At 35.7% G+C, this 26542-nt stretch overlaps 1 protein-coding gene across 1 annotated transcript; it reads right to left on the bottom strand.

Moving 5' to 3' along the window:
- Positions 1–867: 867 nt before the first annotated feature.
- On the bottom strand, positions 868–25070 carry il23r (interleukin 23 receptor). Its single transcript, XM_017480603.3, has 15 exons — positions 24949–25070; positions 23995–24051; positions 23055–23164; positions 22880–22968; positions 22521–22793; positions 20411–20550; positions 20116–20278; positions 18878–18954; positions 16033–16237; positions 13982–14170; positions 13656–13751; positions 10139–10210; positions 6892–6976; positions 6172–6262; positions 868–4989 (listed from the first exon to the last, which is right to left on the bottom strand). The coding sequence occupies exons 4-15, from the start codon at positions 22941–22943 to the stop codon at positions 4396–4398; spliced, it is 2049 nt and encodes a 682-aa protein (XP_017336092.1). The 5' UTR covers positions 22944–22968; positions 23055–23164; positions 23995–24051; positions 24949–25070; the 3' UTR covers positions 868–4395.
- Positions 25071–26542: the final 1472 nt, after the last annotated feature.

The raw sequence follows: 26542 nt of genomic DNA, 5'->3' as shown, positions 1-26542 counted from the left end.
GCATTTTGTCTTAAAAATATATGTGACGATTTTAACAATTTTCCTTTTCTTAACGTATGAGGGTAAGCACATGTAAAATCGTTTTGTCATTCATCCCCAAAGAGCTTTCGACACAAATGAGACAGATAGATGTTCACATAATAAAAAAGTTTCAGAAGCACTGTACACACTCATAGCCATGGAGAAAAAGAAGACCTAAAAACAGCAGTTTCAGAATTGCAAACTTAAGTCGATTCCTGAAGATGATTTTTTTTTTAATGAATATTTTTGATTAATATTTTTTAGAAAGGTTGCCAAAGCTTCTACATTAACCACTGGAGATCTAATCTGCTGCATTGTCAAATATACATAGATAGACACATATAGACTATTGGCATGTTATACCGATATGTAAAATTGAAGACAAAATCTTAAAGCCAACCATATTCATGGTATCAGTATCAATGCTTTCACTGAAGATTGGGAAAGAAACTGATCTGTACTACTGAGGATTTTTTATTTTTTTTAAATCAAAATCTGCCGCTTTTATGCCAACATCCATCACTACTAATACAAATTAATGTTCTTAATCTTCATAAGTTTTTTTTATTTTTTTTTTAATTTGACTCTTTCATTATATATCGATGCTTAATGTACAAATTTCATAGACAAAATGTTTTGGACTCATTGGGAATTTGTGAATTTGTGAATTTGCCGCTATAAACCAATAGCATGTATAATGCAAATAAAATGCACATTCTATAGTATGTTACACTTTCTCACATGCTTGGCGTGAGAATTTTCTCAGGAAGTTATAAAAACTGGCTTGTGGCCCATGTGGTTCTGCAAAGTGTGAACATGACTAAAAGTGAGTAGAGAAACAAGCCCTTAGAACAACAATCAACAAGTCTGTAATTAGTACAACAGCAGCGATTCAGTCTCACAAAAGAAACAAACAACATAAGCATGCTCAACATAAAAAAAAATTAATCAAAACACATTATACAATATCAGTCAATGTCTGGACCATTTCATTTCATTTCATCTGTCTATGGCAGATGACTGCGTCATCACATCTGTATGAATGCCTTTCACTTTCCATATCATTGTGTGAGGCAATTTTCGAGAAATTACACCATAAAACCCTAGAATGGCTAGAAAATTCAAATGTGTAAAAAAATTCACAAAGAATGAAGTAGAACGAGAACTCTTGTAGATCCTATGAGTAGATCATTATTGCCCTGCTTTTTAAACGTTACAATTGGGCATGTAAAAACTACACATACATAGAGGTTTATAAATACTCACACATACATAGAGGCTTATAAATACTCATTGAAACATACAGACGTTTCATCAAGGTAGGAATTGAGAAGAATCTGTTAGAAGAATCAGATTATGTGCGTCCATAGATTGATTACATTCAAAAGGATGACATGAGGAGTGTCAGGGCATTTTACATGAAAATGACCATTGTTTGATCCTTGATGTCTTCCAAAAGTTTTATTTTTGTGCTAAATTGAAAAAAAAAGAAAAGAAAAGAAATAATACATTGAAAATGAGTGTTATATGTGAAAATCATTCAATCAGGTCCAGTGACACAATGTTCGTAATTTTGCCTCTGTACACCACCACAATGGATTTCCAATGAAGCAATCAAGATGTGACTGAAGTGTAGACTTTCAGCGTTAATTCAATGGGTTTAACAAAACTATTGCATTAACCGTTTAGGAATTACAGCCATTTTTCACAGACTCCATCCATTTTCACAGGCCCAAAAGTAATTGGACAATTGACTGATAAGCAGTTTCATGGCCAGGTGTGGCCTGTTTCCTCATTATTTCATGACTGATTAAGGAGATGAAAGGTCTGGAGTTGATTCCACATGTTGAATTTGCCTTTGGTAGCTGTTCATAGGAACTCTCAATATGTGGTCCAAAGAGGTGATGATGCAATTGAAGGAGGCCATCATTAGGCTGAAAAAACATAACAGACCATAATCAGAGAGATAGCAGAAAGTTTAGGAGCGGCCACAACAATCTGGTACATTCTTAAACAGAAGGAATGCACTGGTGAGCTCAGCAACACCAAAAGGCCTGGAAGAAAACTAAAGCGGATGAATGCAGAATTCTTTCCTTGTTGAAGAAAAACCCTTCACAACAAGAACACTCTGGAGGAGGTAGGCGTATCATTGTCAAAGTCTACAATCAAGAGATACCTTTATGAATGTAAACACAGACGGTTTACCTCAAGATAAACCACTGATAACACTCAGGAACAGAAACGCTAGATTAGACTTTGAGAAAAGAAAACCTCTAAAAAAAAAAAAACCTGCCCAGTTCTGATGCAAGATTAACTTGTACCAGAATGATGGGAAGAGAAGAGTATGGAGAAGGGATCATGATCCAAAGCATACCACATCACCTGTCAAACATGTGGAGGAAGTGTTAGGGCATGGGCATGTACGGCTGCCAATGGAACTGGGTCACTGGAGATTATTGATGATGTGACTGCTAATGGAAGTAGCAGGATGAATCCTGAAGACTATATAGAGCTATACTTTGTGCTCCGACTCAGCCAAATGCTACAAAACTGATAGGACAGTGCTTTACAGTACAGATGTATAATGACCTAAAACGTACAGCTCAAGAAACCTAGGAGCTTCTTAAGGCAAATAAAGTTCTTAAATGTCTGATGACCTCAACCCAATTGAGCATGCTTTTCACTTACTAAGACAAACCTGAAGGCAGAAAGACCCACAAACAAACAGCAACCCAAGGCAGCTCTAGTAAAAGCCTGGCAAAGCATCTCCAGGGAGGAAACTCAGCATTTGGTGATGTCCATGGGTTCCAGACTTCAGGCAATCATTGACTGCAAAGGATTTGCATCCAAGCATTAAAAATACTCTTAGTAGCCTGCGAAAATGGAGGGACGATTTAAGGATGCAATTTTTTTTTGTTAAAAACTTGAATTCAAGCAGAAAGTCTACACTTCACTCACATGTTGATTGCGTCATTTCAATTCACTGTGCCGTTGTACAGAGGGGGGAAAAATTATGAAAATTGTGTCACTGTCCAAATACTTATATACCCAACTGTATAAATGAATTGCACTTGAAATGTTCTACAGATTCTGTAAAGAAAATTTTAAAAATACCAATATGGTATGGTATTACTCTTGCAAATCCATAACAATTCACACAATTCAATTCATTATATGATTTGTTTAGTATGAAACAGAATTCAATTCTACCACATTGTCCTCACTTCTTGGAATTCTTTTTTTTTTCATGAGATCAGGTTCTAAAATTGTAGGTTATGGCATCCTATTATCATTATCCTTTAATGCCTTATTTCAGAATTAAGTTATCTACAGAAGTGCATAAGAGATACAGTCTTATGTTTTTGGTGCACAATGAATGAACTGTGTTGATATGTGTGGTGAGGGAGGTCTGTCATTTAAGGAAGTCTCCAAGTCATAACCACCTCACTGGGTCATTGGTTAGCACTGCCTGATATTGTATTGTTATCTGATCTGTTTCTAGTCTCTGCACACCTCTCATGTCATTTCACTCTCAATGAATTCAGTAACAAAAGAACCAATTATTTAAAAAAAAACCAAAAAAAAAAACCCATACATTAATGCTGAAAATCAGTGCAACTCTTGTTTATACAAGTGACTCTATGGGGGTGGGGGCATTTCAGCCAGAGACTTTAAAAATACATTAAAATAAAATACAACGACTTCCTCAGCACAAATTTCTTTTAACCAACATAATCTGCAGTATCTATTCAAATATTAGACTCCTTATTATTATTTTTAGCTATTTGTTGGAGGTAAAGAGATTTTCATTCTTGAACGTTCCACACACACACACACACACACACACACACACACACACACACACACACACACAACACATTTCATCTAAGTTGTCATTATTTATAGGCCTACTTGTTTTTGAGTTATTGAGGTTTGGTTTATAACTCAGTAATCAATATACTATAACTTATGATGGGGGATTTTGATAGCCAACAAAAAAAAAAAACCTATGGAGGTCACTGAGTGCACTTTGAGAACCCCTGTCTTAAAGAACCTCATGATGACTATTTAGTTTGTGATGCACTTATACATAAGTCCAGGGCAGCGGTGACCGAGTGGTTAGGGCTCTAGACTTCTTATGGGAAGGTTGTAAGTTCAACTCCAGCAACCGTTGGGTGCTTTTAGCAAGTCCCTTATCCCTCATGTGCTCAGCTCAACTGTAAACTGCTTTGGATGAAAGGGTGTAGTAAATGTAAATGTTTTGCTCAGTTCCCATATAATTTGCATTTTGTTACACATGGCTGATGTAGGGGAACGTGCAATTTCGCACTCAAGGATTTTCATACAGATGTGAACCTTTTGTTGTAGAACGTTTTATAGCAATTGCTCATCAAACTGTAGAGTGTGCAGACTCTGGACTGAGAAAGGAGGTCTGTCATTAAAAAAAGGCTCTCTCAAGCATCTCATCAGGTCACTGGGTAACACTGTCTGGCATTGATGCTTATTCTGCTCACCATTTCCAGCTTCTGCAGGCCTATCGTTTGTCCACATGTTCCCATCGACCACAGTCGGAGTAAAAAAGGGGAAGCCATCAACAAGATCCATAGATACAGGTCTTCCATCCACAGTCAAGCAGCTTGGCAGAGGTGCACACATTCCTTGACTTGGAAGAAAATGTTGTTCAAACATATTGAAGACAGGTGAGGAGAAGTCCACCCAAGGAGACTCATCTTCTTCCTTCTCGTCTACCTCACACGCCGCCTCTGCTCCTTGAGAAATCATGATTTGAGGTTTATAAGAACAGACTGTCCAGTCCTGCACAACCATCGTCTGCTCTGTGGTTACTTCTTTGTGTGCAATGGGGTACGAGTCCTTCCTTTCCAAAGGCGGACTGTAGTCCTCAACTGGAGATAAGGGTGGGTCGTTGTCCATGGGTTGCCAGCACAGATCAGAACCACACCGCTCATCCTAAGAACAAAAACAAGCCTGAACATGTGTATAAACTAAATAACTTTTAACTTTTATAATTACAGTAAATAACTAAATAACTTTTAGGAAATACAAAAATAGTATTTTGGTACCCTATGGTATAAACAGTTGAGTCATATTCCAAGCTTTTTTTCTTTTTTCGGCCAAGCTGTAATTTATTTATTTATTTATTTATTTTACAAATTTAGGCTGCTTTCACATTAGACTTTTTTTTTTTTCTTTCCAGCTCACACTGTAAACATAACAATGTTCTTACCAATCCTAGCTAGTATTGGCTATCTAAGTAGTCTAGTTTGCTATCTAGATTAGATTTATTATTGACAAAAATAAAGGTTAAATAAAGATTGTTTTGATGATAAGGAGGATATTTGTGTTCAATTAAGAAAATCACGAGGAGTTGCTTTTACAATTTAATGGAAACCGTCACATAAATAAACAAGTTTCGTATCGTTCCGTAAATTGTTCTAAATCTCCTTATATTTCTTCACGGTGTAGACTCAGTTTTTCACCAGTACTCCGTACACCAGTACTAGTACTCCTTCATGTCTGTTTTTCTCATTCGCCCCCCAACATGTGACGGAGTGTTACTTCTGAAATGTTTGTACTTTTTTTTTCTTTGTAAGCTGCTCTCTGATTTGACACAGAACCCTGCAGTGGTCACATTCTGCTTGCCTTGCAACCTCTTTCCATAGGTTTTGCATGTAAAGCGGTCTCTGGTGGTTGAGAAAATACCAACTGTGAAAGCACCCTTACATAAGCTCCACACTGTTCTGTGTAAAAAAGATGAACCCCTCATCAAACACTGAATGAATTTAAACCAACAAGGCTTATATGGTTGGATTTTGTTCAATTTCAAATGACGTTGTAAGAAAAGGCACAACTGCTATCTCAAACTTTTGTACTTTTTTTTTATATGAATCACAGGAATTGTTACAAATTCAGTCGCATGAGATGTTGAAAATTGCAGAATTAAGCAAAGTTTGTGTATACATGAAAGTATTCAAGCAGATCCAGCATTTTTTTCCCCTTCTTATCCTACACAGGGTTGCGATGGAGCCTATCCCAGGGAACTTGGAGCACAGGGCAGGGGTGCCAACTCATTACAGGGCACAAGTGAAGTGAGATTACAGACATTCTAAAGCATGTAGAACATGTAGGTACCTTCAGTAATTTGATGGCATTGCTGTTTCCAAGTTTAGGTAAATTCTGAAAAAGCCAAGAGGGTCCCACTGACACAAACACCTTCCTTATTCTGCAAATAAATAAATAGATAGATAGATAGATAGATAGATAGATAGATAGATAGATAGATAGATAGATTTGAAAAAAAAAACAACCTTTAAGTAATTCCAAAGGCACAGTATAGAATTAATAAACAACGTATAAATACAATACTCTGCAGGCCGAAGAGTTTGGGGAAGTTTTGAAGTTGCATTTGATAATGTTTGGAAATGACCATTTTACTATGCAGAGACTATCTATGCAGATTATACAAGAGATTTTTCATAGCCAAATGCTTAATTCAGTAAAAGTACTGCCTTACAAACTCCTAGCAGGCCATTGATATGCCCCAAATGTTACCAATTTTATGAAATCCAGATTAAAAACATTGCTATTATCTTGTAGTTGTAACTAAGCTAGAAGCTAGCATCGCACTTTTAATCTCTCTTTTTATCATCACACTGTTAATTTGACTTTTAATCTATTTTATTTAACTTAATGATATTATTCTTAACGATATTAGTCTTTTATGATTACCTTTCATTTTTATATACTTGTCTTATACCTTTTATTTTCTTTCCTTTCTCTACGGAAAGCACTTTGAATGACCTCTGCGTTTGAATTATGCTATATGAATAAATTTCCCTTGCCTCGCCTTACCTTTGTCGTGTACATTTCAAGTACATTAGATTCACAATGATAATGATAGGAATCGCGGTTATGAGGCAAATCCCGACCAATCTATCTGAAAAAGAACACAGAGGTTTGCTTGACTTGGTAACAAGTATCTCTATGATGTATTTAACTGAGCTTGTAGTATTAAACTTATGTACATAAAGAAGAGTACTTTCAGCACATACTGTATCTGTAGCTGTTCAGATATGTGGTGCCACCACTACGTGGTTTCAGTACATAGATCTGAGTCTTAAATGACTTAATGTAAATAGGAACATATAACTGAAATCATGACCAATTTAGTTATTGCCAATTCACTTCCTGTATCTCTGTCACACAACAGCTACCAGTCGGGTAGTGTGAAAGATAAGGCTCGCTAGCAATAGTTTTCATAAAGGAGTAGTTAGTGTAATGCTAACTAGCTATTGAATTTGGCTACTGCTTTTTACAACATAACATTTAGCATATTGTTAACTAGCGTGCTTGGGCTAGTGGTGTAATGAAAATAATTTACTGCAATTTTAAATACTTTAGCAACTTTGGCTTCACTTATACAATATAATGATTATACTAATGTTACGTAGGACCTATCAAACTCGGCTGCTGGTTTGTACAATATCTTATCCCAAATACATCTAGTCTGCTAGTGCTAAATTTTATATTCAGTGGTGCTTGAAGGTTTGTGTTAGTATTGTCTATATTTCTGCATAAATATGACCTAAAACATCATCAGATTTTCAGACAAGTCCTAAAACTAGGCAAAGAGAACACAATTAAACAAATGGGACAAAAATATTATACTTGGTCATTTATGTATTGAGGAAAATGATCCAATATTACATGTCTGTGAGTGACAAAAGCATGTGAACCTCTAAGATTAGCAGTTTAATTTGAAGGTGAAATTAGAGACAGGTGTTTTCAATCAATAGGATGACAATCAGGTGTGAGTGAGCGAAAGAGTTTTTGACGCTCATCAGACTGGAAAAGGTTACAAAACCATCTCTAAAGAGTTTGGACTCCACCAATCCACAGTCAGACAGATTGTGTACAAATGGAGGAAAATCAAGACCATTGTTACCCTCCCCAGGAGTGGAGACCAGCAAAGATCACTCCAAGAGCAAGACGTGTAATAGTCCATGAGATCACAAAGGAACCCGGAGTAACTTCTAAACAACTAAAGGCCTCTCTCACATTGGCTAATGTTAATGTTCATGAGTCCACCATCAGGAGAACACTGAATAACAATGGTGTTCATAGCAGGGTTGCAAGGAGAAAGCCACTGCTCTCCAAAAAGAACCTTGCTGCCTGTCTGCAGTTTGATAAAGATCACGTGGACGAGCCAGAAGGATATTGGAAAAATGTTGTGTGGATGGATGAGGCCAAAATAGAACTTTTTGGTTTAAATGAGAAGCGTTATGGTTAGAGAAAGGAAAAATCACTGCATTCCAGCATAAGAATCTTATCCCATCTGTGAAACATGCTGGTGGTAGTATCATGGTTTGGGCCTGTTTTGCTGCATCTGGACCAGGACGACTTGCCATCATTGATGAAACAATGAATTCTGAATTATACCAGTTAATTCTAAAGTAAAATATCAGAACAATGAATTGAATCTCAAGAGAAAGTGGGTCATGCAGCAAGACAATGATCCTAAGCTCACACAAGTCGTTCTATTAAAGAACGGTTAAAGAAGAATAAATTTATTGTTTTGGAACGGCCAAGTCAAAGTCCTGACCTTAATCCAATAGAAATGTTGTGGAAGAACGTGAAGCAAGCAGTTCATGTGACGAAACCCAATAAAATCCCAGAGTTGAAGCTGTTCTGTACTGAGGAACAGGCTGAAATTCCTCCAAGCCGATGTGCAGGACTGATCAACAGTTACCGCAAACATTTAGTTGCAGTTGTTGCTGCACAAGGCGGTGACACCAGATACTGAAAGCAAAGGTTCTCATACTTTTGCCACTCACAGATATGTAATATTGGATCATTTTCCTATAAATAAATAAATGACCAAATATAATATTTTTGTCTCGTTTGTTTAATTGGGTTCTCTGTATCTACTTTTAGGACTTGTGTGAAAATCTGATGTTGTCATACAGTGCCCTCCACTAATATTGGCACCCTTGGTAAATATGAGCAAAGAAGGTTGTGACAAATTGTCGTTATTGTTTATCCTTTTAATATTTTGTTTAAAAAAATACTCTTCTCTCATGGATATCAAACAATTGCAAACACAACACAGGTTTATAAAAAAAATAAATAAATAAAATAAAAAAGCCACAATTATTGGCACCCCTATGAATTCATATGAGTAAAATACATTTAAAGTATATTCCCATTGATATCTTTTTTTTTTTTTAGTACACCTGGATGACTAGTAACAGGAAATTGTTCAACCATGACATCCTGTTTCACAGAGGCATAAATACAGAAATACAAATTCTAAAGGGTTCACAAACTTTCAACTGTACATAATATAGCTAACATTAGTGAATTTGGGTAGTAAAATCAAATAGCTACTGCTGGGTATGTAGGTTTTTATTCACCTAACCCTAACCCTAGGTGTTTGACTTGGACGCCTTCATGAAAGCTTGACTGCTCACACCATAAAGTGCTCTCTACTTTTCAGTGAGATTTGCTTTGGCTCAGTCATCAAATAGACACATTATGTGGTCACGTCTATAACCCTACGCATGCAGTTTGCTGTTTTGAGAAAGCAAATACATCAGAAATTTTAAAGATCATGTATATCCTAATATTAGCTGACTAGGTCTTTCAAAATGATTTTTTGCCATTTTGTATCTTAAATATACCAAGGTCAAAAATGACATAATTCCCTCTCCTGAGTAAAGTCTAAATCAGCATTACATTGATGCATAGCTATGTTTAGACAGCTCCCTGGCTGTTGCTAAATAATGGCATGTGAATTCTGTCATGTGCACTTCTGTTTTTTTGTTTTCTTCTGTTTTGGTGTACCAATGTTATTTTTTATCTCAAGATAATATCAAGAAGATGATTTATTACTGTGTATGTTGAATAAGGCACTGTAAACCATTAGTAATATATAAAACAGGGAATGGTTTAGAGTGAAGTTAAAAGCAAAAATATTGTGGTGATGGGCTGTATAAGTTTGTTTGCGCCCCCCCCGACAAATAAATGGATCTACACAAGGTGCCGAAATTTGTTGTTAAATCTCCACAAATCCCTCTAAAGTGACAAAATGCAGACTTACCTCTTGTTCTCCCTGGAGCAGGTTGCACTTTTAAGATCTCTGTAACAGGGACACTTTTATTCGTTTCCAAACCTGTTGGAATTGTGTCAGTGCGTGTAAATAGAGGAAAGGATGTTTAATGATTTTATATTGGTTTCAAATTATGACATATATTAAATGAGCAAATGATCATCAGTCATTTCAGTGCAACTATAGCCCTATTCGGACTGGATTAGTTTTACATGAGACGTAATGGTGTAATACTGGTCCATCTATGGGAGGTTCTGGTCCTAATCCGTCATGTCAGTCATTTTATTGGACTGTATATTACAGTGTCTGGAATACACTGTTTTAGCTAATATAGAATGACGTGTAGGAATAACCCCAGTTAATATATATGTTATATAGCCCATCTGATCTGATGCTGATATGTTGGTAAAAAATGTCATTATATTCTGTAGGAAAAGGGCTTCCCGATGAAACTAAACTGAAACCAGTACTGAGTTTAAAAGAAGAACATTAAAATATAGATGAAATTTAATAGGGCGTGTTGAGGAAGTGATATTTCTGGGCGTCTTTTGCAGGTATAGCTTACAAACATGTTAAGCTGTTAATATAACCTGTTAACGATCAGGCTTGGGGAGTAACGGAATACATCTAATGGCGTTACGTAATTAGGACACAAAAAACTGGTAACTGTAATCCTGTGAAAAAAACAAAGTAATTAGATTACAGGTACATTTAAAAAAAATAAATAAATAAAAATCGGAGTACTATCAGGATTACAATTTTTTCATTTAAAAATTTTGAAACCGATTTTTAGTGGGGGAAATAAGTATTGGATGTGTCAACATTTTTGTATATATGTATATATGTATACTATGCTAATACTGTGCTGTGTCTTTTTCAGTGTATTAAAGTCTGCATTCATAGTAAAACTGTTTTGAACGCTATCAAATGCAAATTCTTTCATGAAACAGTTGACATGTGATATATAATCATAATTACACATATACTGTAATACTGTATAATGTTTTACAATAAAATGATCCATAAACAAGTGCTTGTCCAACACATTAATGTTATACTTCTTATCTAACAAGTCTCCATTCTCCAATTATTACTTTTTGCTGAAGACACCAATATACAGCACTCACTTATTTTGCTTATTTACATACAGACTATCATGACTATCATGCTGCTTAGGAAGTGCGTACAGGAATTGAAAATACTGAGCTATTTAAGGGGAGCTTAATGCACTAGTAGTTAGAGCTCTGCACACAACATACCACAGGGAATATAGAGCCCAAGAGACACAAAACCGACACCTTCTAAAAGTACTCGAGCGTGACAGTTAGACTTTACTCTATGTTTCTACAGAATGAGTAAACAACAAAAGTCTTATAGAGGTTTTTTTTTTTTTTGGCAGTAGTGAGCTGCTAAAGTTTAACAGCTTGTTTGTAACAGTTCTTTTGTACAGAGTGACACATCACCCATTCGGTGCCTCTACTTCCTGTTACATGTTAAACCACATGCTTAAAAAAAGCATCTTATTGACATAGTCCACTCAAACGCCTGTACTGCAGTGAGGACACGCGCCTGTCCAACTGACTAAGAGTTTACTTTGTTCTATCACCTATGAAATCATACTGCTTGGAAAAGATTTGTATTAAACATATTAAACAAGTTAGGTTTGTGTCTAAGACCTTGATATTTTTTCTAACTGTGACAGAGATGATCTTCTGTTAGATGATGTTAGATGGAATGTTCTAGTAGTCTTTATACTAGCTGTTTTTTTCCCCCTCATACTCTTAAGCTGATATGAGACATAACTACTCAGTAAAGCCATCAGGCGGGTGATTCACACATTCAGGTTACTGGAAGTGGATGTAAACTTTCTCGGTATATGGTGGAAAAACCTGATGTCGCAATGTGGGTTTGAGTCTCTACACCAAAGTCAGGTAAACTCTTTCCATTATCCATGTGTGATTATTCCAGCTATAGATTTAATAGGAATTTGACAGGCAGCACAGGGGAGCAAATATTTATTTCATGATGTTAATAAGTTAAAGTGGTGTGATAAACATGCGTGTTTACATGCATGTTTGTTCAAACCATACACCACATCACACTTCCTCCCCCACAATCCTTTGCCCCCCTCCTCCACACACATTGCACGTGTGAAAGCACACAGAAGAACAGAGCCACAAAATGACATGTATAAATAACGAGGTCTATGTTTGGTAAGTCTTTCATAGAGAGTGTAGTCAGACCTTCATGACCCACGTTTTGAAGTCCACTACAGGCCAAGTTAAAAATTTTATCAATGAGATCATTTTGCCAACATCCAGTGCGACTGGGAGACGTTTTTAATGATGTATTTTAATTCTTCCATACAGTATTCATACACTTATTAACAGTACCTTACAATGATGACTTGTTTTTTAGCTCTTCACTCCAGTTTTAACACACCTGATTTAGCTAATCAAGCCTTCATAAGCATCAGACTCAAGTGTGTATGATTAGGTTTGCAATAAAACTCTACAGTTTAAAGTTGCTGGATATAAGATAAACTGTATATATCTCTCTTACACCCTCTCTGGTAGAAAACTGCTATTGCAAGCGATTTGTGGAGTGTGGGATGTGCTGCATGCTTCTCTACCACATGAATTAATCTGAGTAACAAATCAGTGCACATTAAAGCCCGAATCATGGCTATACCCCAAACCGCATAGTACGCACTGGTGTAATACGGACATATTTATCAGAATAAAACCTGTCTGTTACTGAGTACTAGATGAAAGAGTGAAACCTCTCTCCCACAAGAGCTCATCGAGAACCAACTAACTTGCCCTAACTTGCGCCTGTGTATTACTGACCTAGTTATCATAGTGTAACTGTATTTATAGAGCCAAGAGAGCCAGTTAATGACAACTACCTACCTAAAAAATAAGCTCTTGTTTTAAGGGAAACGGTTTGTTCTACAGTAATCTCTCAGCAAGATATTTGTGTCTGTAACTGGCAGTGGCAAGCTAGCTTGTTAACTTTAGTGAGTAAGAGTGTGGAGAACAAAACTCTCGGGTCATCTGTGGTGTGTATATTTTTTATGATATAATCCGTATTCTTATTTTGTTATTTGATCTGAATTGTGTTCTCTGGCCTGACCTTGTAGCAATCTAGTTAACATTAATGGGTTGCTCACTACTATGAGCTACTATGTATAAAGCCATGATTTATGGTGTATCTGGAATTGGATGTGATGTATCCATCGGAAAAAAATGTACCCAAATGCTTCGACTGTGAATTACTATTACTATAATATTTTATTTTATTTTTTTTTTATTTTAGTTTTTTTTTAAGTGATTTTAAACCCTTTTGTTCAGCGTTAATGTGAACATCACTAACAGTAATCTCATTTAAAAATAAACTTGAATAAAATGTGCACATTAATGTTGCTTAATACGTGAGACATAAAGAGTATGAAATTTCACAATACAGAGTAACACTGAAGTCTTTCTGTAAAATTGTATGAGCATACCTTTCTTGATCGTATGGATTTGTTTAAAAGAAGGACATGACACTCCGTCACTGCTCTCAACATAGAGTGAAATGTTGCACAGAGTTGGTTCTGGAGCTGAAATAAAATTATATATATAATTATAAATTATATATATAAATATATATATATATATAAAACCAGTTATTATTGAGTTCAGAATGTTTTTGATCAAGAATCATCAAGAATACATATGGTTGATTCTACATATGCATTAATATACCATACATACAGCTTGTCAGCTCAGTCAATACACATTTCAAGATGCTTGAAGGCACGACTGCTGGCTATGGAGGATTTACACTTACCATGAATGTATACTGAGTTGTAGCTTTTTTCATTTCTCTTCCACTGGACTTGAAACGGGGTGCATTGCCACTGAACTACAAAACCCAGCATTTGCTCTGAAGTCTTATCTGAGAAGTGAGGTGAATCCCACACAAGGTTTATGCCGCCCCCTGCTGCATGGCTTGACTTTATTTCTGGAGATGGTATACCTGCAGAATTTACAGAATTTGATTTTGCTTTCAATAAAAAAAGTAGCCTATAATTTGATTTAGATTCAATTCATGACAAAATAACACAGAACAGCTCCTTAAATACATAACCTTAATCACAAGATTATATCTCAATATTTGGACAAGCAAACAATTGACCCTCTTTGAAACAGTGCCTATTAATAAAGTTGATACACTCTATCAAATTACACATTAAATTGATTTTTTTTTTTTTTTTTTTTTTGGCTGCTGTAATTTTCACACGGAAAAGGAACTCTGGACTTCAGGTTCCAGCAGCCATTGCACCACTGCATCACTGTCACATGACCACCTGCATTCCCATTCCTGTTAATAAGCACCTGCGTCTATATATTCACAGTTTGCACTGTATTTGCTGTCTGGCTATGCGCTCCCGCCTCATATGTATGCCGTTGTCTTTTGTTTAGTTCCTTATTAAACTTTAAATCTGCACATGCATCCGCCTCGGACTCTCCAAATCGTGTCTGGCAAGGGATTTAAAAATATCTCCAAAGTATTTGAAATACATCATTCCACTGTAAGGAAAATCATCTACAAATGGCGCAGATTTCAAACGACTGACAATTTGTCCAGGACTGGCCATCCTGGCAAATTCACCCCAAGAGCAGACTGTCTGATGCAAAAAGAAGTCTCTAAGAAGCACAAAATTTCATCACAGGATCTGCTAGTAGGTCTTACAACTGTTAGTGTCAAGCTGCATGTTTCTACAATCAGAAACAGATTGCACAAATTTGACCTACATGGGAGGCATGCCAGGAAAAATCAGGACTACAGTTTGAAAATGAGCACATAGGCAAAGAGCAGGCCTTTTGGAATAATGTGCTCTGGACAGATGAATCAAAGATAGAGTTGTTTGGCTACAGTAACAGCAGACATATTTGGCACTGAAAAAAGTAAGCTTTTCAGGAGAAGCTCAGGAGAAGCACCTCATACCAACTGTGAAGCACAGTGGTGGAAATGTTATGGTTTGGGGTTGCTTCACTGTCTCAGGGACTGGACAGCTTGCATTCATTGATTCAACTATGAATTCTGCATCATTCTGCTTTAAAATAATGTGATGCCGTCTGTCCAAAAGCCGAAGTTGAACTGGACTTTTCAACAGGATAATGATCCCAAGCCCACTAGCAAATCCACCAAGGAATGGCTCAAAAAGAAGAAATGGAGGGTTATGGAATGGCCTAGTCAAAGCCCGGATGTGAAACCCATAGAAATGTTGTGGGGGGATTTGAAACAGGCAGGACATGCAAGAAAACCCTCAAACATCTCCCAACTGAAAGAATATTGCATGGAAGAGTGGTCAAAAATTCAAGCAAGCCTTGTGGACAATTATGCAAAACATCTACAAGAAGTTATTTCTGCTAAAAGGGGCAATACTAGCTTCTGAGGCCAAGAGGAATATCACATCTATTTATATTTCTGTTGAATAAATGATTAAAAATACCAATATATAAAACTTATGGTTGCATAAGTATTCACCCGCTTACATGGTTGCTTCTCTGAGTACTACTTTACCTGGTGGATGGCCTCATTTCTATACAGTTTCCATTTCCTTTTGAATTTGGGCACCTGCCAATTCCCACCCACCAGCCAGCTCTGCCCTATCATAAGACAGCTACCAACTGTGGAAAGTGAAGACTAACATGGGTTTCCTCTGAGGCATGTGAAACCAGCCAACCGCATCCTTTTAAACTGCTGCACATGCCAACAAACAAACAAACAAACAAACAAACAAAAAACAACTCTGTGCAAACCAGTCCAGGCTCTACAAATCTTAGGCTGTATGCATTCTATCCTATCATATCATTAAAAAAAAAAAGTCTCACCTGAACAGGTAAGTTTCACTGAAGCTGGTGGTGAACTTCCTGCTGATGTAACAGCACTGACATTCAGCTCTGTCACCTCCAGGGGCAGTTGAAGTGTGTACTGCGTAACAGCCCTTGAACAATTCAGAATGTGTGTCGTGCCCTTCTCTTGATAGACTATTTCATAATGGTGCAAGACTCCTTTATAGTCCTCGGTACCTAAAGGCTGGGGGATGAGTCAAGTATTAATAACCACAAGTCTCATGTTAATCATTTAAAAGACTAACATTTTTATGCTGCATATGCTTAGAAAAATTTTCTTAGTACTAGACATCATTTTTAATGAGGTCAGAGATTAACAGCTTCAAGTCTTTTTTTTTTTTTTTTTTTTTTTTTTTAAAAACACACACTGTGCTAATTAAAATGATGGAGAAGTAATACATACTAATGAAATGCTATAATGCACCTAACATTAGTTAGCTTGTTAGTGACCCTGGTTAGCTAGTAAAGACAATTCTAGTAAAGTCAAGCGGTAACATTAGCTAAAACTAAATACTTACTTGGCAAGTAGCAACTTCTAGCTTCACTATATATTGAATTGGCAAGTACTTATTCAGCATTAGCAAACCTAGCCTAAAAAAACACTGCAGTACGTTGTTTGGCTAATATTGTCTCTTTACTTGACTTTACTAGCTAGCCATGCTCACTAAGAAGCTAGCTAAAGTTAGGCTAATAACTGCCATGTAATTAAAACCAAACACAAGCAAGCTAGTTAAATAGTTTATTGGATAAACCAGTAGCTAAGTTTGATAGCAAGCTAACATTATGTAATTAAAATCATTGGCCCGCTTTAGTCTCAGATTAATTATATTGTGTAATTGACACTAGTAGCCAGGTTCTAGCAGTTTGCCTTCAGTGTAAATCGTAAGTAAGTATATAACGTTTTAGATGTAACAAATGCGTTATGTATCTGTGTGGGAGAGACTATCACGTACTTTAGAGATGTTATGAAGGTGATAATATGCTGTTTTACAAACATTGCTAATATGTTTTTTAAAACTGAGATCACTGTCAAACACGATCCTTAAATTCTTAACGCAGTCATTAGCCTTGACAGACAAGGAGTCTAGATATGACATAATTAACTTTCTCTGTGCATCATTTCTGATAATAAGTACCTCTGTCTTATCTTAATTTAGTTGCAGAATGTTCTGTGACATCCACAAGTTTATGCTCTCTATGCAGGTTACAAGGGTGCTAACTGACTTATGGACATCTTGTGCAACTGAGAGATAGAGTTGTATGTCATCTGCATACGATGGAAGGAGATGTTATATCGATTAATTACACCAGCTAATGGCAGGATATATAAGTTAAATAACAAAGGACCCAAAATTGAGCCTTGGGGAACACCACAGGATATTGCATGATGTCTGGAGGTGTGTGTACCCAGTGCAACATAGTAACCCCTGCCACTTGTGTAGGGTCTAAACCAATCTAGGACTAGGCCTGATAAGCCAACCCAGTTTTGCAGTCATTCAAGCATAATCCCATGGTCGACTGTGTCAAAGGCAGCACTGAGATCTAAAAGAACTAGAATTGGCAGATTACATGTCCTTATTTTGTTACAGCTCATTGAAAACGTTTAGAAGAGCAGTTTCTGTGCTATGGTTGGACCGAATGCCAGACTGAAATGTCTTATTAAGATTATTGATGTTGAGATTGTTATTGAGCTGTACGGACACAGCGTTTTCAATTATTTTGCCAAGAAATGGAAGATTAGAGATCGGTCTGTAGTTACTGAGCACAGAAGAATCAAGATTGTTTCTCTTTAGCAGAGGCCTAACAATAGCTGTGTGGAAGACTTCCTTGCTGGAGGGACAGATTATCAATGCTCAGGATGTCTGGTAATAATGAATTTAAAGCCAATTTAAGAAAGCTGGTGGGTAATGGTTCGAGAGAGCGGCTAGAAGAGTTCATAAGTGATATAACCAGGGCAAGCGTGTTAGGGCTGACCACTGAGAAAGAGGGTAGATTACATTTAACAGCAATAGGTGGAGAGTTGGAAAACATACCAGCAGGACAAGTGCTGACTTTGTTTTGGCTTATGGTAGTAATTTTATCACTGAAGAAAGCTGCAAACTCATTGCAATTTTCAGTTGTGCAAAGGTCTGATGATATTTGAGGTGAGGGGTTTACCAGCCTTTCTGTGGTGGAGAATAGGAATCTGTGGTTGTCTTTGTGGCTGTCAATTAAACTTGAAAAGCAAGATTTTCTAGCAGACCTCATTTCGTTATTAAGTATTTTCAAGTTGTTTTTAGAGAGAGCTTGGTGTGTTCCCATTGCCTTTCTGCTCTTCTGCAGTCTCTTTTTAGTCTTACAATGGAGGTACTATTTCTCGATTTAATTATCCCAGAGACAGTTTTTGTTTTTAAGGGGGCAATAGAGTTAATACATTTGGTCAGCCTGACACTAAAGCTGTCCACTAGAGTGTCTAAGGAAGGGAGGGAATGGGGGGGGGGGGGGGGGGGGGGGGGGGTGATATGAGCTCCATGAAGGTTGCAGCTGTATCAGCATTGAGATAATGCTTAGTGACAGTCCTCTTATCACTCACAGTGTTAGTACATGCTGAAATTTCAAAGAAGAAATGACAATGTCGACTATCTTTCGTTCATTAATAGCTAGACTACATGAGATCATATCAGAAATGGTGCTGTTTGTGGTTTTTGTCTATAGAGGGCGCAGTTTGACTTAAGCTTGCCGTTCCATATCTAGTTATGAATGAAGTGTGTGATGTGAAACTGTAGCTGTGGTATGCACATGGCTTCAGTCCCTCTTTTAATTACACCTCAGTGTAAATACCAACCTTCCACATGACTGTCACGTTCTGAGTGTCTTCATTTCGCATGATTACTCTCCACACATCGAGCTTGGTCGAGGGTGCTGTGAAAGAGCATTAAAATCAAATCAGTAGTCAAAGCAGATACAGATCATTTTCAAATAAATTTAGTAAAAAAAAAAAAAAAAAAAAAAAAAAAAAAGAAATGGAATAGGTTTAGAACAAGGAGAAAATGTGTAGTGATTCTACAGTTTTGTTGCCATTTGTGTCCCACTTATATTATTTACAAATGTATGCAAAGTATTGGTAAAAAGACATTTTAAACACATGTAAAGTGTCCTTCACAACAACCAACATGATCAACCATCAACCAATAACCATCAAAATAATTAATCAAACCTATTTACATCATTTTGGCCTTTTCCAGCCCACTATAACTACAATCTACTTCAGTCATTAGAATACTTTTAGAAATCGCATTATTTTTGCATTAATTTAAATCTGTTTAACATCTCATGCTTCAAACGTCCCTTTTCATGAATCATCCATTATAGATTATGAAAAAATGTGCATTTTAGTTCCACAACATTCACTCAACCCTGTAACCGTAATTAAATTCACTCCTATGAAATATTTGTAATATTCCACAAGTTGCATGTGGAAGTTCATTAAAATTTCCTGAACATCACGATAAAAAGGCAAGCAGTTCTCACATTCTTTCTAGTTCTTCTTCTTCTTTTTTTTATTTTTTTATTTTTAGTTATACTATTTAATGGTATTTTGACAGATAATTTCACTTTGGTGGAGCCCTGTTACTCAAATTATAGATTATAATTTATATAATTATATAATTATAGATAGTAAAAATGAAAAAGTTTAAGTAAATCATTGTCCTTAATGTTACTCATTTAAGAGCTAAAAACCATTCATATTTGAAATGAATAAATTAAAATCAAGCTGTTGCCTAAGATCAGAGATTGGGCATGTTTTCTTAGATTCAGTTTAATTTTTAAGTGTTACAAGGGCTAAACAATCGTGCATTCACAATTCCTTTCACAATTGTTACAGGTGGGGGCGTGATGATATCCCAGAATGACCGTATGCAAAGATAAAATCTCAAGTGGTTTACATGTTCCAAAACATATGATATGAAGAATTATATATATATATATATATATATATATATATATATATATATATATATATATATATATATATATATATATATATATCTCTGTTATGCAGGATCCTTGAACTGGCTTTACCTTTTCCAGGGCTGGTCATACTGAGCGGCTGACTCCACAAGCTGCAGTTATACTTCACTGATGCTGTGCAGACTCTCAGTTCAAACTGATATAATGTCAGTGGCTCCAAATTCCCCAGCAACACAAGTGTCCCTCTGTGAAGCTGAGTCACATTTCCCTCCATCTAATCAGATATAAACAGTAAATTTGCCTTCAGCTTTTTCCAGCTTCTAATGGATAAGCTGCTTTGAGATGTGATCATGTGTAGCAGTAATGGAGCAGTGACAATCGTCCGGTAAAACCATGCAGCTCTTACCCAGCGTGAAGTATCCTGTGTTCTAAACCTCAGACTAGCATTCAGATTCTCCATATTGTCTGAGCTGTGCCAGTGGATGGTGGGGGAAAGGGAGCCTTTCGTGAATGCAATCTCTTTAATTTGTGGAGGACTTGGAATCGCTATAAAGAGTAGAAAAGGGACATAAATAGTAACATTTTTTTGTTTAGTCTTGGAAACTCTTTACAATCCAGGTTTATTATCCAGCTATTTATCTTAAATCATGTTAAGTAATTATGAATCATTCTGTAACTATGGTCAGAATCAAATCAGTGTTTTAAGGGAATCAAAATTTAGAAACTGGTAATGCTTTACAGTAATGTTAGCTTACTACTCATTAACAAACTAAAACGTTAAGTATAACAAAGTAACAAGTTAAGGCAAACGATAGTTATTCTATTCATGAATAAAAATAAGTCTATACCAGTAACATAAATTAAATGGCAATATGTTACAAAGTGTTGATAATTGATTGAACTCAGACTTCCAAGTGTACATACTGGCACCCAGCTTTTAGTTTTCTCATTTAACCACTGTAATCATATTTAATCATTCATGTTGGTTATTGCAGAATTATTATTACTCACGGGTGGTATAAATGTTTATTACTGCAGGTGTTTTATTTGGTTTACTTGATTCATTATATTAAAAATACAGTCATGTGAAAAAATAAGTACACCCCATGTAAACAGTTTTGTTTTTTGTTTTTTTTTCCAAAGTTGAAGTTGAACTGAAAGTGGACCTTTCAACAGAATAATGATCCTAAGCACACTAGCAAATCCACCAAGAAATGGCTCAAAAAGAAGAAATGGAGAGTTATGGAATTGGATTTGAAACCCATTGAAATATTGTGGGGGGATGTGAAACCCTCAAACATCTTGCAACTAAAAGAATAAAGGGGGCAATACTTCTTCAAAGCCTTCTTCAATGGCTAAGGTTGTACTTACTTTTTCCACAGAATAATATCACATCTATTGATTTTTCTGTTGAATAAATGATTGAAAAAGTTAATTTTCTTTGTGGTTTTGTACAAGTATATCAACTTCATTAATGGGCACTAATCAAATGTTTGCTCGCCCAAATATGTCAAAAAAGCCAACAATTTCCATGGGGTGTACTTATTTTTTCACATGACTTTAAAACATTACAAACAACATAATCAAAATATTTTGTTAGTTACTTATCGTTCATTAATTCCGAAGTTTACTAAACGATTCATGTTAAATAATGAAGTAAATTACGTTTGTTAATGGAACCTTAATGTACAATGGTACACAGAATTGATTTGGTTTCTGTAGTACCTATATGTAAACTTGATACCAGTTTTACTCACTTGAAGAGAATGACACGTTTCTGACCTATTTCACTATTAAAATAGATTACATTATACCAGATGCTAATCTTATTCACAAAGAGCTGGTGTGGTTACATGTTTCTATTTCTGTACCAGTTGAGCTTTGTTGTCAGTCGACTATCAGGTCCTGCTTTGTTGGAATGAAAATCGGCAGCCACACCTTTTGCGGATTTATTTAAGCACAATCTACACCTCTATAAAGCTGTAAAATAGCCAAAGATGGTCAGATTGCAATTATCTACTGTGCTTTAACCATTCTCGTTATGATCTCGTTATAATCAGAACAAGGAGTCAAGAAAGCATAGCAACACTAACCTCATCAGTAATATACTTAATAGATTTTAGAGCCTACCAATCTGTTACATTATCTAATGTAAATAAATGAACAAGACAAACGCATGGTTGGACAAACACAAGATGAACAAATTAAACAAACACAAGGTTTTTCATCAGGTCATAATGGATGTTAATAATACCAAGGTTTTTTAAAAAAATTTTTTTATAAAGATAATGCTTAGAACTAAACTCTGTCAAATGCTAGATTGCAAACAGTTTGACTGTCTCCTACAGTAGATTAATTACTGCTATTTAACCTCCAGCCAAATTGAGAAAACCTATAAATTTGAACAAAAATATTCCAACAACTTAAAATTTTATAGTGTCCCGAAGGTCACCATGATTCAGAGAATTAATTAAAAAAAAAAAAAAAAAAAAGGGAAAAAAAAAAGATAAACATACGGTTAGCCACGATGTCCCGACCACACACAATGCGAGATATCCTTCCCTGTTTCTCAGAACAGATGATTGAGAATTTCGGTTCGTTCACAAACACTTGTGCTGTCACATTGGAACAGCTGGTCTTCCTTAGAATTTCCTTATTGTTAAACTTCATGATGAAGATCCTGCCACATTTCTCAGTGTTGGATCGGCAGTGTACGGTCAGGTTGGAGCCAATAGTTATGACGTCTTGGTCTACTGTCAGCTCACCAGTACAAGCCACAGTATAACAGACTAAGAGATGAGAGACAGAGGGTCTAATAACAGAATGTACAATAACTTAAAATGATTATACAGACAATCATGAGAAGCTCACTGACCTCTTAGTTTGCAGTTGAACAGTAAAAGAAGGACAAGTCGCAAGGCTTCGGTGAAGATATCCATGTCATGATTTTCTTTCGCTGGCTCTCTTTAACACATCATATAGAACATCAGAAATCTCCACGTGTTTACTCTTCGCAACCATGTAAAGCTATACACATCACTGTGACTTACCATAGCTCTGCTTTTCTTCCTCCTCTGATAAAGCAATTATCTCAGACTTTCCTCCATTTGACTGACCCATAGGGGAACTCAAAAACCGCTTGTGTCTTGGATTGTCACTGCTGATAAAAAAGTAGAACCAGAATACTTTAAGCAAGACGATGAGGTTTTTCAACCGTTGTGTATAGTCCTCTGATGTCATTTCGCTCGGTGGCAAAATGTTTAGCATTTTCACACAGTCTGTGTTCTCTTTTTAGGGGAGATGACCTAGTTTTGTGGTTTTATACTCATGTTTGAGCTTCAAGAGTCTGTCTTCGCACACAGGTGTCCCACTTTATCAACCTCCATGTGCAGTAGTCTACATATTATTTTCAGGGTGAGAACTGACTAAATTAAAGTCACTGGAGGACTATTTAGCTTTGAACATTTTAACACCCACACCATTTTCTGATGTTTTGCAAATTCTGTGACCACACAATAATGTCTTAGAGGGCACTCATCACCATAGGTTCTAACAGTAACATTTCCATCGCACTCTTATGTTTCCCCTCAGCGGATCTTAGGAAGAGTCAAATTAAACTAAATACATTTAGCAGGCTTAGAATCATAAAGGAAAATAATATTTGTAAATACTATTAATGAAAAAAAAAAAGAAAGAACAAAATATTAAAAAATATGTTATGCAAACTATGTCCTACACAAATTAGGAATTTATTGTAAGTTGCCTTATCGATGGAGTTATCAAAAAGTAGTATTATTTAGCAAAAGTCAGTAGTCTTGATTAGACTCTAGTGAAGACACTCTGTGTTTAAATCATTAGCATTTTTTCCCATATCTTCATAAAAACTTTTTCATAAACAGTCATTCCTTCACTTTATCTAGAAGTTAATAAGACAAACGTTGCAACCTGTTACTGACAAACTGCAAAACGCAATATCCTTTGCAGCTTTACCTCTGACTGCTGACACTGGAGACTCCTTCCATATAATCCCAAATTATCCATTTTTTTCTTTGTTAAACAGCAACATGTTCAAAGAAAAAACAAACAAACAAAAAACACTTTCATTATTAGTGAAATGAAGTCAGTTGGGTTTTATTCTCATTCCTTTACATGATGTGTACAAATTGAATTGAATGGAATGTCATCACTTCAAGACTGTGGTGCAGCATATAACAATTCAGCAGCAACAGCACACAGGGCCACATATAGTGTAAATACTCAACTGTGTGAGACAAAAAATATAATAAATACACCGGATTATACATATACATGGCAGTGCATGCTGACTAGACAGGACAGTATTTATTGGATTACCAGTGCAAACTATTTTCTGTAAATTCTGACTCTATCCTATCATACAATTAGACACGATCATAAAAAATCAATTCAACTGATGAAATTAATATAATTTCATATGAATATTATTTATTTATTATTTACTCAAAAAAAAAAAAAAAAGCTGTGCAGCACGTGGTCTTGAAATTTGAAGTTAAGTCAACTTTTCTTTTTTTTTTTTACACTGCACATTTTATTTTAAATAAAAGAAAAGAAAATGATTTGCCTTTTTTTTTATAGATAGCACTATTGAGCTGCTTTTATAGATATTTAATCAACATCTTCTGACCAATTCAATTTGAGGCTTGAACAATACTGTGGTATAAGACTTTTTATTTTATTTTATCTTTTTTTTTTTTTATCTTTATAAATAAATAAATCAAATCTTTTTCTTTTATATCTTTAAATACTGACTCACACCTAGTGTGGACATGCAGTCTGAGTAAGCACCAATTACACTGCATCCAACGATAAGCATTCGATCACTTTCCCATTCATTTTCACACCTTTAAAATATGACAGCAGTTATAAAAGTGACAATTGTGAGTGTAAAGAAGAGAGTTACTGTACCATGCCTTCACGTGTTCGCCGCCGTTAGTGTGTAAATGTGGCGAATGAGTGAAGAAGAATCAGCTTACACCAGATTTATGTTTCATTTTCATCACCATCTTCAAAGAACCTGTGGGAAAACCCCATCAGCCATGTAGATATAGAACGTCACCATGACATCATCTAATAGTGTAATTTATGCAAAAAAAAAAAAGAAAAACCCAAAAGCATCGCTAAATGGAAATCAGAGAGCAAAAGTAAACAGAGCTGATGTTTGTATTGTAATGTATAGTACAAGTGCAGTGAGATGTGTTTGTGAACAGCTTGTGTGAAAGTCACGACTCTAAACCTCAGGAACGTGATAACCACAGTTCTAAATAAAATGAAAGGGGAAAAAAGTGAAGCAACCACAAACCTGTTAATGATGTCAACACCTTTTTCTCTACTGAAGACCACTGATTTAGTGACTTGAAATACAAAATGAATCCCAAATTTGTCCAATGCATAGACAAAAGTTTGCATTTTTCACACCTGACTTTTTACTTTCCTGTTTTTAAGGAGCTCTGTTTCCTCTAAAATGTTTCCTCTTAAAGATCTGAATTATTTTATCCTAATCTCTTAGCAACTTTATACTTACTTAGTTTTCACCGGTGTGTGCCTGTGTAAGATCTTGGGTAATACCCAGGAGTACAATTGCTTCTTTTTTGCTCATACAAATATCTTTAAAGATGTTATGGCTAATAATTACTCATAGCTAGTTCAAAGGAAGTAATCATATTTATCTTGAGGCTTGCTGACGTGCTTATCGGGTCTTTCCTTGAACAAGCTTTGCAAGTTGATAACTATTAACTATTAACATTCTGGTTAAAGCATTTTATAAGGTTTGTCTTACCGTTAACTTATTAATACTATTCACTGTAATAATGAATTTCTGTTCTTTGAGTATATGGATGTACAATGATTTGTTGAGAAGGCCACTTAATTAGCCAAACTAATAACATCATAATGTCAGTGATTCATTAAGCAGTTCATTTCCATTTGCATATTTAGATCTTTATCAACGAAGCACAACAATGCATGTTTGAGTATAAATCTTAATAAAGAGACTTAATCTTTAAAGCTCATTAACTGTCTTTTCACCAGTGACACATCATCATGTATTGTTATTGGTATCTTAAGTATTGAATATACAACAAGTCAAGGCAAATATACAACCACAATTCAGAAAGAATTGGGACAGTATGGACCTTTTTTTTGGAACATGTTGCATGCTTCAATTTCAAAATAAATGTTTAAAAAAAAAAACTATGCACTTTATTAGGTTAAACATCAAACACCTTGTCTTTATACGTTTTTTTTTCTTTTGTTTTGTTTAAATACAAGTCCAAGTACATTTACAAGTCACTCCTCTTTGTTTTTATTTATTCCCTTACAGTGGAATGATGTATTTCCAAAAATTTGGAGATCTTTTTAAATCCCTTGCCAGACTCTTAGGCCCTGAAGGCCTTATAGAACTCTTTAGATCTTGGCATGATGACACCACACACTTCAATAACAAAGGGAACTCCAGACCCTAGATATGAGAGTGGTATACAGAAGATAGGTTCCACCTGCA

The sequence above is a fragment of the Ictalurus punctatus genome, chromosome 11 (assembly GCF_001660625.3).
Source record: "Ictalurus punctatus breed USDA103 chromosome 11, Coco_2.0, whole genome shotgun sequence".
NCBI classification, from domain to species: Eukaryota; Metazoa; Chordata; class Actinopteri; order Siluriformes; family Ictaluridae; genus Ictalurus; species Ictalurus punctatus.
The sequence above is the reverse complement of the archived record's forward strand: the minus strand, read 5'-3'. Positions and strand labels throughout refer to the sequence as shown.